Source organism: Gambusia affinis, linkage group LG15 (assembly GCF_019740435.1).
Source record: "Gambusia affinis linkage group LG15, SWU_Gaff_1.0, whole genome shotgun sequence".
Taxonomy (NCBI): domain Eukaryota; kingdom Metazoa; phylum Chordata; class Actinopteri; order Cyprinodontiformes; family Poeciliidae; genus Gambusia; species Gambusia affinis.
This window is the reverse complement of record NC_057882.1, coordinates 9,204,678-9,217,078: the sequence shown is the minus strand read 5'-3', so window position 1 is coordinate 9,217,078 and position 12,401 is coordinate 9,204,678. Positions and strand designations below refer to the sequence as shown.

The 12,401-nt window shown below is 38.2% G+C and overlaps 1 protein-coding gene across 3 annotated transcripts; it reads left to right on the top strand.

Moving 5' to 3' along the window:
- The first annotated feature begins 4,292 nt into the window (after positions 1–4,292).
- Positions 4,293–12,266, top strand: LOC122844388 (F-box only protein 39-like). 3 transcript variants are annotated; one of them, XM_044139762.1, is made up of 11 exons: positions 4,293–4,443; positions 4,541–4,703; positions 5,064–5,140; positions 5,649–5,879; positions 5,954–6,029; positions 7,813–8,244; positions 9,246–9,417; positions 9,799–10,107; positions 10,217–10,441; positions 11,385–11,561; positions 11,641–12,266. In XM_044139762.1, exons 6-11 carry the CDS (start codon positions 7,820–7,822, stop codon positions 11,761–11,763), a joined length of 1,431 nt encoding a protein of 476 aa, XP_043995697.1. In that variant the 5' UTR covers positions 4,293–4,443; positions 4,541–4,703; positions 5,064–5,140; positions 5,649–5,879; positions 5,954–6,029; positions 7,813–7,819; the 3' UTR covers positions 11,764–12,266. The 3 variants fall into 3 exon arrangements, with proteins under 3 accessions (XP_043995697.1, XP_043995699.1, XP_043995698.1); XM_044139764.1 differs by lacking the exons at positions 4,293–4,443; positions 4,541–4,703; positions 5,064–5,140; positions 5,649–5,879; positions 5,954–6,029 and adding an exon at positions 6,895–6,911; XM_044139763.1 differs by lacking the exons at positions 4,293–4,443; positions 4,541–4,703; positions 5,064–5,140; positions 5,649–5,879; positions 5,954–6,029 and adding an exon at positions 6,926–6,942.
- Positions 12,267–12,401: the final 135 nt, after the last annotated feature.

Genomic DNA, 12,401 nt, shown 5'->3' with positions numbered 1-12,401 from the left:
GCTACAACGTGCGCAGCCGTCTCACATACACACGCTTCCCGTTAGCTAAGTACAGCATAATGGCAGCACTGATACAACTTCTACACCTTGAAGCCTGTCTGCTACACGGTCTTACGTTAGCTAAACAGATCAATATGCAATGTGTACTGTATCTAACATACACTAAAGATTTTATTTTAGCAGAAAAGGCTTTGGAATGAACTTTTACTGGTGTTAGCCCACTCTCGCACCAAGTACAGCTAGTCAATCAACCATCGCTGTGTTCAGGGAAGCGCTGATTAATAATCGAGAAATAAATATCAAGCCTGGAAACCATATCAAAGTCCTTTACCTTTGATATGGTAAAGGACTGAATGTTATGTTTTTAACCTAATCTTTGTTAGTATTGTGGGGTGCAGGCGGTTGCCACGGTAACAGGTGTGCTTAAATTACAAAGAGAGAGTAAAAAGGTACGAGTGGTTTTGAGTTGATCACCTGTTTGGGTTATTTTACCTTTGTTTACCTTTGCTGTGGCGCATTACAGCCGCTGTAGTTTCTAAACTTGTTCGTTTGTGAGTATACGTCATTCACAACAAACATCAAATAGAACAAATATATTTCATAAAATTTTAACAAACAAATGGCTTCTACCGCGATAATTATGTGAAATTAAATTAATTATATCCCAACTCAGAAGATTTGCCTTTACCTTTACAGAGCTCTTTGGTTCCTCCTATCAGTCTGTAGCTTCTCATATTGAGGTCATCAAACCAAATTTCAGAGCTACCATAACTGACTGACACCTGCTGGCCTCAGGTTTGCAACCAGCTTGTGGCTGAGAAACCAGTAACCTCCTCCCAGATGATGACATAAACTTGTTAGTTCCTCTGTCCATTGTAGTAGCTGATATATTGTGAAAATCCAGTAGAAATTATGCACTAATCGAGTCATGTTTACATAGAAACAACGTGCCGCGAGGCTTTGTTTGTGAGACGTGGGTCGGTTGTGGGCGGAGCTTGGTAAGTTCCATTTTAAATGACATGTTAGTGCTCCTACAGTAGTGTCAGAATTATCATAAGTGTTAGATAGAAACAGACAGCCAGCGTCGGAACCCCCCATCTATCAGCGCGGTAAAGCTAGCCGCCTCTTCGGAAATGGCAGTAAAGCCAGCCTGTACTCGATTTTAATGTGCGCGACAGCACAAGTTACGGCGCTCTTTCAAAATAAAAGCGAGCCTTGTTGCTTGTGTTTTTCAGGAGTGAATAAACAGAAATTTCTTTGCAGATTTCTGAAGCAGGTTTCCAGAGCATTAAGTTGCGTTCACTATCCACCTTATTCTTGTGTGGCTTACTGGGGAAACAATTCTGGGTCTAACTTCCGGCGCCCACCGGAAGTAGCCATATTTCACTGTAATTTGAAGGGTTTTTGCTAGTCTATGTTCATGATAGAAGTTACATCTCTCTTTTTCGTTATAATACAATATTTAGTAAAACTTGTTTACGGACACGTAGTCTGCTATCAGAGAGCTGATCAGTAAAGAGGATCATAGTTGTGAGTTTAATCACCGGGAACGACAGGAACATAGTGCTACAACGGAATAACCGTGAGTTAGCAGCATTGCTAGAAGCTCGTTCCTCTGAAGAACTGACAGTAATAAAGAAGAGAAAAGCAGAGAAGCTAGTCGAGAGTTCTGAGCTGCAGTTTTGTCTCGACAGTGCGATGTGAATTTTAATTTTCGCTTGAATTAAAAAAATAATAAAGTTCATGATCTGAGTCTTTATCATTATATTTGGGGCAGTAATATTTTTATAAGACAAAATGAAATATCTGGGTTTATTTAGTCCATCACAACAAGAAACTCTTATTCCAACTTCCGATTCGGGAAATGGCTAAAGGGCGATTCCACTTAATTGTTCACTACCTTCCGCAACTTTAATCAACTGTAGTTTAAAAACTACAACACCTAGACTCTTCAAACCTGGACTGGATTATTCTCAACTAATAGCAGAATATTTAGAACCATGTTTGTGATTTGTAAAATGTTTATCTGATTTGTGAGACTTAAATAAAGGTTGATTTTACCACTTTAAATTTATTTTTTATTTTTTATTTTTTTACATCTGGATCACACTGGGACTGCTCCTGCACCAAAAACTACAACTCTTAGACACTTCAAACCTGCATTGGATTTGGAGCAGGCTAGCACCAAGATTTATTTACTTCTTTTTTTTGTAAATAAATGAATAAATATAATTGGGAATAAAGATGCCAATTACTCATTTATTTATTTTATCCATTTATTTCATTCATTCATTCATTTATTTATTTATTTAATTTTGGCTGAAATGGCTCTCCATACACCTCCACACTTATCTTTTTGCTCACCTCTTTCATCTTTTCTCTGCCTTACTTACCCCGATCTATATCATCCTTTTTCTTACAATTGTCCATGCTCCTTCCACATCTCTTCGTTTATTCCTAATGCTACCTAACGCCCAGTCTTACCCGGCTTTCATTCTATTCTTTTTCCATTTCTTGTTTAGTATGCAAACCCCAAGAGAGAAAAAAAATGGGTGAAAAAAGCTCTCTCTGCACCACTGTCACAAAAGACCGGTGAGTCATCTCCACTTATGTTCCTCGTCTCCCTCCTCCTACAAAAAAACCCCAAAAAACAACGCATGCCACGCATGCACACACACACACACACACACACACACACACACACACACACACACAAACACACACGCACACACACAAACACTTAAATTACCTGCCGCGCATTTACAGGAAGACACGTACAGATGCACAAATGTTGGTGAGCTACAGACATATTCTACAGTCCTCCAAGGAACTCCATGATACATTAAAATGATAATGACGGCTAAAATTTGCACAATAAAATGCCACGCACTATTTAAAACCTTTTAAACGAAGAGTGATAAGGCAAGTTGCAGGAATGACGATACACAAATGAACACGCCACAAAACTGGTAATAACAGAACGTGATCTCTATAATCATGCGCTGAAGTGATTAAACAGAAAAAAAAGAAGAAATGAGAACGCATAAAGAATACAACAAAACCCCAGGGGGGATATTAATTCTTTTTGTTCATGTTAATACACCTACATTTTAAATACCACAAATAAAATACTCTTTCCCCATCTGCTGGCGGGATGCGTCTCTGCAGTCAAAGAGGTGCTGTGAACAAGATGGCAGTTAAAGAAAACCTCTGTTTTTTCTTCTGGGAATGTTGAAATTGAAATAAGATATTTAGATTTATTGATGATTTAATATCTGAAAATCAAATAAATTATCTTCTATTTTCTTTCCAAGCAGTTTTTTTGGAAGGCTTCTAAATGCAGGAGGCTGCCTGTCACAAAAACACTATTTGTTTTCTTTGGCTCAATCAAATCTGTTCCATAAAATTGGTATAAAGCAGCTTGGTATACTTTCTCACACTATCTACCATTAATTTTTAAAGATATAAAACAAAACATAAAGGGCATATTTTAGGCTATCAGGTCCGTTATTCTCTTCTCATGTGTCTCTTTGTTGCAAAGCGCAAAGTTTCAAATTTGAACAATTCTGAGTTTTCCAAAACCTTCTGTTGTGTGTGGCAGTAAGTACCATCTGTCCCAAACAACATTTTGAAATACGGTGAGCAAAAGTTGTTAACAAGACGTGACCAACTTAGAGTGTTTGCTGAGAAAAAAATAGATCAGTCTTAGCAATCTAAGCCTCATTTGATAGCACAAGTTATGACAACAGCTTAACACTTTGTATAATTAAAAATATATCCTGCCTGTGGTCACACAAAGAATAAAATCATAAAAAAGAAGGATCTTAAGGCTCTTCTACACCTTTGTGAAAGCAGTGAGAAAGTTTCTGGCTTCTGAAAGTATTGCTCACGCCAAGCCGGACTCCACCGCACAGACACTGGAGCCCTCACCTGATTACTCTTTACAGAGACCTGCTTGTGAGCTATTCAGACACATGAAATATTGAGAGCGTGGAGCTTCCGTTTCAGACACAGAGAGGAAGGGAAGAGAGCAGAGAGGCTGGTAGGCAAACCAAGACTAGGGAAAGAAAAAGCCAAAGAGGGTTGGGATTAGCAGGAAATAGCACATCAGGCACCGTGGGAGGGAGACACATGAGTGGGGATGGAGGAAGAAAGGTAAGGCAAGGAGTAGATGAATGTTTAAGACTAATCAAGCTCTCGCCTTCAGAGTAACAGAGCTGATGCAGATGATTGAACGGCTGATAACCCTCTTGTAGATCAGTTAGGAGGGCAAGTTTTTTTTTATTTTTTAATTCTACTCCTTTTCCCCGAGAAAGTAGTGGTGCAACGTCTGTCCAGGCAGAAATACAGACGGAAAAATCCGGTGAAGAAATCATTGAGTCCAGAAGTATCCAGACACCAGAGGACACCACCAGTGCTAACATCGGAGTCTGGGATGAAGAGGTAAAAAGCAGATGGGCAACAGAAAGGAAAACAGGAAAATTAATTGCAACTTTGTACTTTTGTTTTGGTGTTTGGTCTGTGTGGCTGACGGTCATAGATTTTAGAGGATCAATGCATTGACCATGAAGAGACATTAGCAGAGGAGCCTGTGATAGCTACAGTCACACAAGGCGATGAGGACTACCTCCTGGAGACCCACTTGTCAACAGGAGAAGACATGAGTCCCCAATCTGTGTCAGCTCATCCCTCCACCACACAGAGTAAGATACACACAAACTTGTATTATGCTCCCACATTCTGTGGGGACATTGTACTGACTCAATAGATTCTTTGTTTGAGCTCTCTAAAGATCAAATACTATCATCCCATCTCCAGAAATACTGCTGTCCTCTGCTTTATTTATCTAATAAATACACTTTTAACAAAATACTTAATTTTTGTTTGGAATGGGTAAAACGTGGAGAAGATCCATCCATGGTTGGGTGGGTGGCAATGTCTGGTGGAAAAAATGTTTGCAAAATGCGACCTTTCTTTGCTTTTATGTTTGACTTTTTAGTTTCCAGAAACATTTGTTGTGCTGAATAATGGCCTAATGCATTGAATATTTTGTGTCTTTACAGATGCCCCATCTGAGCCATGCTGGTATTGCTTGAGGTCTCTTGACTCCGAGTCTCATCCCAACGTCACAGAACAGGAGGTAATATTTCTGACACAACATATTTTGTTGTTGTGTAGCAAACAGATTCTCTGAAAAGATATATTGGAAAGCTTTTATTTACTTAAAAAAACATTCAAATTCTAAATTAACAGAAAAAAAATTATGCTCAAAGTGTAAAGTGAATGAAGTCAAGAATTATATGATTCATTTTTGTTACTTGTAAGAAAAAGAAGAAGACAGAAACATTCAATCAAGAACATTGTAAACACTTAACCATTGATCCAATTGTAACTACATGTTCGGATTATATTTAACCCTCAGTAGTTATTTAACTATAAAGAACTCCTCATTTAGATTAAGGTCAAGTAAAAAACTCAAACATTCCCCAAGTTACTCTGAAAACAAATCTAATTTTACTTCCTTAAATGTAAGCCAAAAAATTTTTATAAAAAAAATATTGAACAATTAAGCTTTGAATCAGTAAAGCACAGCTTTGTTTTGAACACTTCTTACTGTATTCTGTAGGTGTCTATTCCCTGTGTTTCAGGAAGACTCTGATCCTGAATCACATCTGCCCTCTAGTGGCCAGAAAGTGAACTACCAGACAGATCCCAGACCTCACTTTGGTGTAGCCTGTTCCTCCCACTCTACATGTCGCCCCCTATGGGGCAGCGAGGGGCCTTGCTGGGGACCACGAAACCAGGAGCTGGCCGAACAGACAGACACCTGTCCACACTGCCACCTGGGCTTGCCCCTCGATACACTGCGCTGGCATGAGGTTGGCACAAATACTGGCATGGAGACACAAACAACATCTGTTCTAAATTCACTGAAATATCTCTCTATTCACAGGCAAAATGTCTTCTGTTTGATGGGCCGAGGAGCTCGAAGAAAGAAAACTAATCACTGTGAAAGAAAGATGCAACTTGTACATATTTCTACATTAATCTTCTGGGCAAATTTTTCAGGAAAATCTTTGTTCATGTTGTGGAATTTATTCCAGAGCAGATAAACTGTTTAGGATGGCACTTTCTTTCCATGTGATACTTATTCTAGTCTCTACTAGCCTCTGTTATAAAATATTTACATATTTTTGTATTCATCGTTTATTGGTACGTCCCAATTTTTCACTTTCCTCATAATCTTTCAAAAAAAGTCAGCTTTTTTTTTTTGCTTTTGGCTTTATCTTACATAAGGAAGTGAGAGATGGATTTAAACAAGTAAAAATGATTAACTGTCAAACTGGGTCAGACTCTCTGGTCCAGTACTCATTGGTTAAAATCTTACTAAAAGAAAGTCGATATCGTCTTATTGGAATGGACAGAAGTCACATGAGAGGTACCCCAAGGTTCAGTCCTGGAACCCCTCCTATTTGATAGTTTCATGCTCCTGCTAGCTGAGGTTATAACAAGACATAAGATGAGTTACCATAAGTACACAGATGATACGTAGCTCTACATAATGATGTCACCAGGTGACTCTGAACCCATCTGAGGACTACCCCAACTTTTTCCAGGTGAACAGAGACTAAACTGAAGTAATCATCTTCCGACCTAAAGAGGAACAATCAAGAGTCAGCATGCAGTTTCAGTTCTTACAGCCAGAATCTACGATCAGTCCCGAAATCTGTGTGTAGTTGTTGTGACAACCTTCCAGACCACTCAGGTCTTCTGGACCTGACCTACTCTGCATTCCCAGAACCAAACATGGAGAAGCAGCAATCAGTTTCTATGCTCCACAGACACATTTGGAAAACTGCAAAGATGCGTTCCTTGAAATCAAGTCTAAAACAACTACCTCTTGGATTGGCGTTAAGTGGAACATTGATTGACACATTTAATGTATATTAAATTGATCATTTTGATGATGGCATTTGACAAAATGTAATGTTTATTGCTTGTTTCAAAATTGGTATTATGTTTTTATAGCATTAAGCACTTTGAACTGCCTTTTTGCTGAAATGTGCTACACAAATAAACTTGACTTAATCTTGACAAGCTTCAAATGGTTTTATCTGTGAAGCCTAAACAAGAACAAACATATCAATTAAGAGTTTTACACAACCTTCAAAAATAATAAGAACATTAAAGCTATCATATTCCTGAGTAACTGTATTCTGTATAAAGTGTGATCCATAATCTATTTTTGAAAGATATTGTTGAAACAATAGTCAGGTAAAAAATGTGAAAAATTCTCACATTGCAGTGTCCATACCGATTTTTCTTTTTTTTTAGTTAAGCTCTAAATAACTTTGAGAAACTAATATTACTCTGTAATTAAATGTGGTCAGGTTTGAGACTGAAAATTCAAAGTTTAGCGTGGAGATTTGAGACTACTTATTATATCGAACTTCAATGGTTAGACCAGTGTCGTAGCTGTTTAAGTGAAACGAAGCAACCGATTGAACCTTGTTTAAAGCATGTTTTAGAATAAAGCTGCATTAATTCAACTGTTTGAATTAATACAATTGAATATGGAACTGATATTAGAACTGGGTCCTTGTGATGTAACGGAACCAGAGGGCTCTACAGACAGTACTTCACTAAGTTACTTCACTGTTCTGTCAGTTGGGGCTCATTCAGGTTTTATCTCACAGTTTCTGAGTGTCAGGATTTTTCTTTAATGTTTATCGTCAGCTAGATTAGCACATGAACCTTCATCTACCAGCTGCTACTGTGACACAACAGGCTGTTTTAAATCTTTAAATCCAGATAAACCATGGAGGAGTACCAAGACAGACTATGGGAGGACGATTGTACTTCCTCTGACGATTGGGGGGAAGAGACCGTGCATTTAAACAACCGTGACACTGAGGAGATAGGTGAGTGGGAGGTGCTTCCTGATGTCTGCTTGCTACACATCTTCAAATATCTCTCTGATGGTGATCGCAGCAGGGCATCTCTGGTCTGTCGTCACTGGCACAAAATCATGCGTCTGCCCTGTCTCTGGCGCTGCCGCTCCTTTCACCTCAGTGGCCGTCTCTCTAAATACAAGCAGTCCGAACACTTATCGGCAGTGGGCTATGCTGACAATCTGGGAGTCTTCTTGGAAAGCTTGGAGGTGACCGTGTGTCCTCCAAGATCTGTTGTGTTGGCCCAGCGTTTGCATAACACCATCTGTGGGCTGTTGAATACATTGGTCAGGTAAAACAATTTCCACCTTAAGGCCGCAGTATATAACGTTTACAAAAATAGGTTTTTTACATATTTACTAAGTCTTAAATAGATATCGTAAATAAATCAATTTATTTATTATCTAAGTTGTTGTGACAGTGTAACATGAGACAATCTGTGAAAAGATTGGTTTCCTCCACCTCCTCCTTGAGCTGCTGTTGCTGTCTGAAGAAATGCACCGCTCCCAACCAAAAATAACCAGAGCCAGAGGGAGTGTCTTAGGATTGTCAATCACCTTGTGGATGTGCTGCTCAATGTCCTAATGGCGGAGAATCTTTCCAGTTACTAGTTTTCCTGGTAGTTACCAGGAAAACTGTTAAATTCCAGTTTTCCTGTTAAATTCCAGTTTTTATCCACCATCATCCACCAATGATGATGGATAAACAATTTTCCTGGAATGGAAAAGTTCCAGAAAAACTGTTTAACCACCATCATTGGTGGCCATGCTAACTAGCTTTAGCATTTATGACAAGCTCCACTGCTATGCTTCTAGCTGTAGTGTAGCAGGGAGCAAGGGGTAAGGTGTGAGCAATGCGTACATAAGTGTGATTAAAAGCACAAAGACCCTCCTCCTCTCTCTAATTGGTTATTTCTGAAGGAGCATCTGTGCAGATGACAGCAGGATCATAGGCAGGAGCCAGAGGAGCTCAATTTTTTCTCATGTCTCACTCTATGCTGTCATGCTATAGTAAGTAAAACAGACACATATTAGGAAATATGTAAAATATGTAAAATACATACATATGTATATATATATATATATATATATATATATATATATATATATATATATATATATATATATATATATATATATATATATATATATATATATATATATATATATATATATATATATATATATATATATATAAGTTACATAGGTCAACTTTAAGTGTTTATCTTCAATCTGAAATCAGACTCCAGAGATATTTTTATTAATCAGATTAAACATCATTTTGTCTTCACAGAGTTCAAGCCCCATTAAAGACCCTCTCCATTATAAGGCTGGAGCTGGACCGTTCCTCCTGGGGTCAGGGCCTCAGAAATACTGTAGTCAACAAACTCATTTATTTCCTCTCAGAAGGTCCGTCAAGACTTAAAAACATTTGCCTGATCAGGATACGGACAGAGACCGAGCAGGTAATGTAAAAACCAAATAAGGTACCAAATAAGGTAAATACCTGACAAGAAACATTTTGTAAAACACAAAAAGTGAACTGGAACATTCACTTACACTGTAAAGCTCCCAATGTTTTTATAGGAGATGGAAAAAAGAATATGTCTTTTTTTACTTTTTCAATGAAATATTAATAAGTGAAGTTAATATGTGTACATACACATCGGGTTGACTGAAGTGACTCACTCGAGCAAATAATAAAGCAATACATTAGGAGTAACTGTAATTCACAGGTGAAATTTAATGACAATCAAATACCACTAAATTTGTGTTCAGCCATAACAACAACTACTATAATAGTTTCACCTGAATCTGGTTTATTTCCCAATTCTTTTAAACCACAGGGTCTGGAGCTGCTTTCTGCAATAGTACAAAATCAAAGAAGCCTCTCTCCCCTCTGTGGCCTTTCTTCTTTGGATCTAAGAGGTTTCTTTTCTGTCACTGTGCCCAATCACCTTAATCGTAATATACCTCAAATGCTGCAAAAGTTGCAAGGCCTCACCTACTTGGCTCTTAGCTACTCCTGGTTGTCAGATGAACTGCTGCTGGCTCTCAGTGAAAGTGTCAGAGAGAGAAGGCTAAACTATGGGAGAGATGGAAACTTCCTGGAAAGCTTTTCACTGTACTGCACTCAAAATGAGCCACATCAACAGGTAAGCAGAAAAAAAAAACATTAGGTCAGTCCAACGACACTGCCCTGGCCACGTTTTAACTATAAACTATAAAAGGCGATTAAGATGAAGCTAAATAATCTCTTTCAAGGTGGTGTATGGTTACTCATGGGCCACTTTGGTGTCCAGCTGCCCAGATCTAAAAGTCAGACTCACAGTCGAACAAATCGTTGACACACAGCAGCTGGCGAGGATCCTGCTGCCCGAGATTCCACTCGTGGAGTACAACATGACTGCATTTTATTCAACAGACGAGAACTGCAGCGCCAAGCCTCTGCTCCAAACCATGCTACCCTGGTACAGACACAGCCTGAAGGTCAGAGTCCTGAGAAAGACGCATCACATGAAGCAAAAATGTTCTTTTTTTCCAAAAAACTTTTCACCCAGAATCTGCAGAGGGCACAGGCTTGCTGTTAAATGTGCACATTTGTGTAATGATGTTACTGTTTGGCTAAGTGGTTCCCCAAGCACTGCAGTTTCTGATAATCAAAATGACAGGGGTAGAAATGTTGCCATCCAGACAATTACTGACAGCCTTTAGCTTATAAGCAGTTTATGAATATTGTTTGGCTCAAGTAAAAGCTTATGAAATATTCAAATATTGCTTATAACATGAGTTTCAACAAACATGAGACCTTTTATTTTTTACTTAAGCCACTTTTCATATACAGTATATATATATATATATATATATATATATATATATATATATATATATATATATATATATATATATGTGTGTGTGTGTGTTTACTTTTCAACCATTCAACTTTAAGAATCTTCAGTAAGTTAGGGAAATGTGTTCTGCTATAATTGTTATACTTTTTAAAACAATGCGCCATTAAAATCAATTTACAACACTTTAAAATTCTACTTCCATGTATTTTCACCTAGTTCAAACTTTAACATTTGTTGCAAGTGTCAGCCTACTTCAAGTTCTATTGTGTCTCTACTCTATTCTGTCTGACAGTAAGTACCCCTGGGGGGTATAGCAAGAATAAGTTTAAGCATGTGATAATTACAATTACTGGATAGCTCTATTTCCTCATAAAAACATTGATTTAAGACAGCTGTTTATATTGTTGTCAGATATTAAAAGTTGGTGCATGACCTAAAATATTTAGGTGTAACAAAAAAAAAGAAGAAGCAAAAACAGACAAGAGGACAAATTCAAATACATTGGAAGAACGATAGCTGCGTAAAAACCATTTGAAAGTGTTCAGTCACAACAATGCAAAGAGAAATGTTCTTGTCTGTAGAATCTAACACTGGACCTGAGCAACTGCAGCGAGACACTCGATGATGAGCTGCTGGAGTTGGTTAATGTGTGTGAGTGCCTCGTTGATTTGAGAGTCTGGGCTTTCTTGGATATCTCCACTGTGGGTCGGCTCCTGCACATCCGCATGACCAAAAGGTTGTCACTCAACAAGATCAAAGTAAGAAAACAGGAAGATATTCCCCTTGAAGCTATGGAAATTCAGTGAGGAGAAAGATAATAGTACATTTGCATTGCAGGTGAGAATCTACACAATGGTAGAGAACATAGAGGAGCAGGAAGATCAGCTAATGGAAATGCTATCTCCCATTTGTTACCCTCCTGAGCTACAGTTCCTGGCAGTCATTTGCCCCTATATATGACACCTTCAAGTGTGCCTTAACACCAAACGAGGCACAAGCTCCCTAGAAAACCAAAATAAAGTGAATGAAGCATAGAAGACATCTATTTCTTCATTTAAGCACCCAAATGATAAACAGCTTGTCAAGGTGATGTGGGTGTGTTTATGTTTTTCTCCAGGAGACTGGGTGAGCTGGGGTTGCGTATAGAAACTCTGACCTACTTTCACTGTATAGGGGGAGCAAGCAATGTTGTGCCTGTGTTTGCTCCGGCATGGGGACAGCACTATTGAAAGTAACAGAGATTAAGGGCCAATAGAAATAAACTCTTGTTCTGAGGATTCACGCGAGACTAGAAAGAGAGTGAGCCTTCTTTGTGTTTTTAATCCTCTTCATTTGATTGTGGTCTATTATGAATACAGTCTTTAAAGGCTGTATTAGCTTTAAGCTCTTAAGTACGAACCCTTATAATCCTTACACACTCTGCACTGATTGCTTTGCTAATTCCTTCATGATTGAATATCTTTTTAGTCTTCTGTTTTGAATAATTACCCACCATTTTAAATGATAATGACATATTTCAACAAAAGCTCACACACACACACACAAAAAAACTCTGACACTTTACCAGGTAGAGCAACTTAACCATGATCACACCAGAC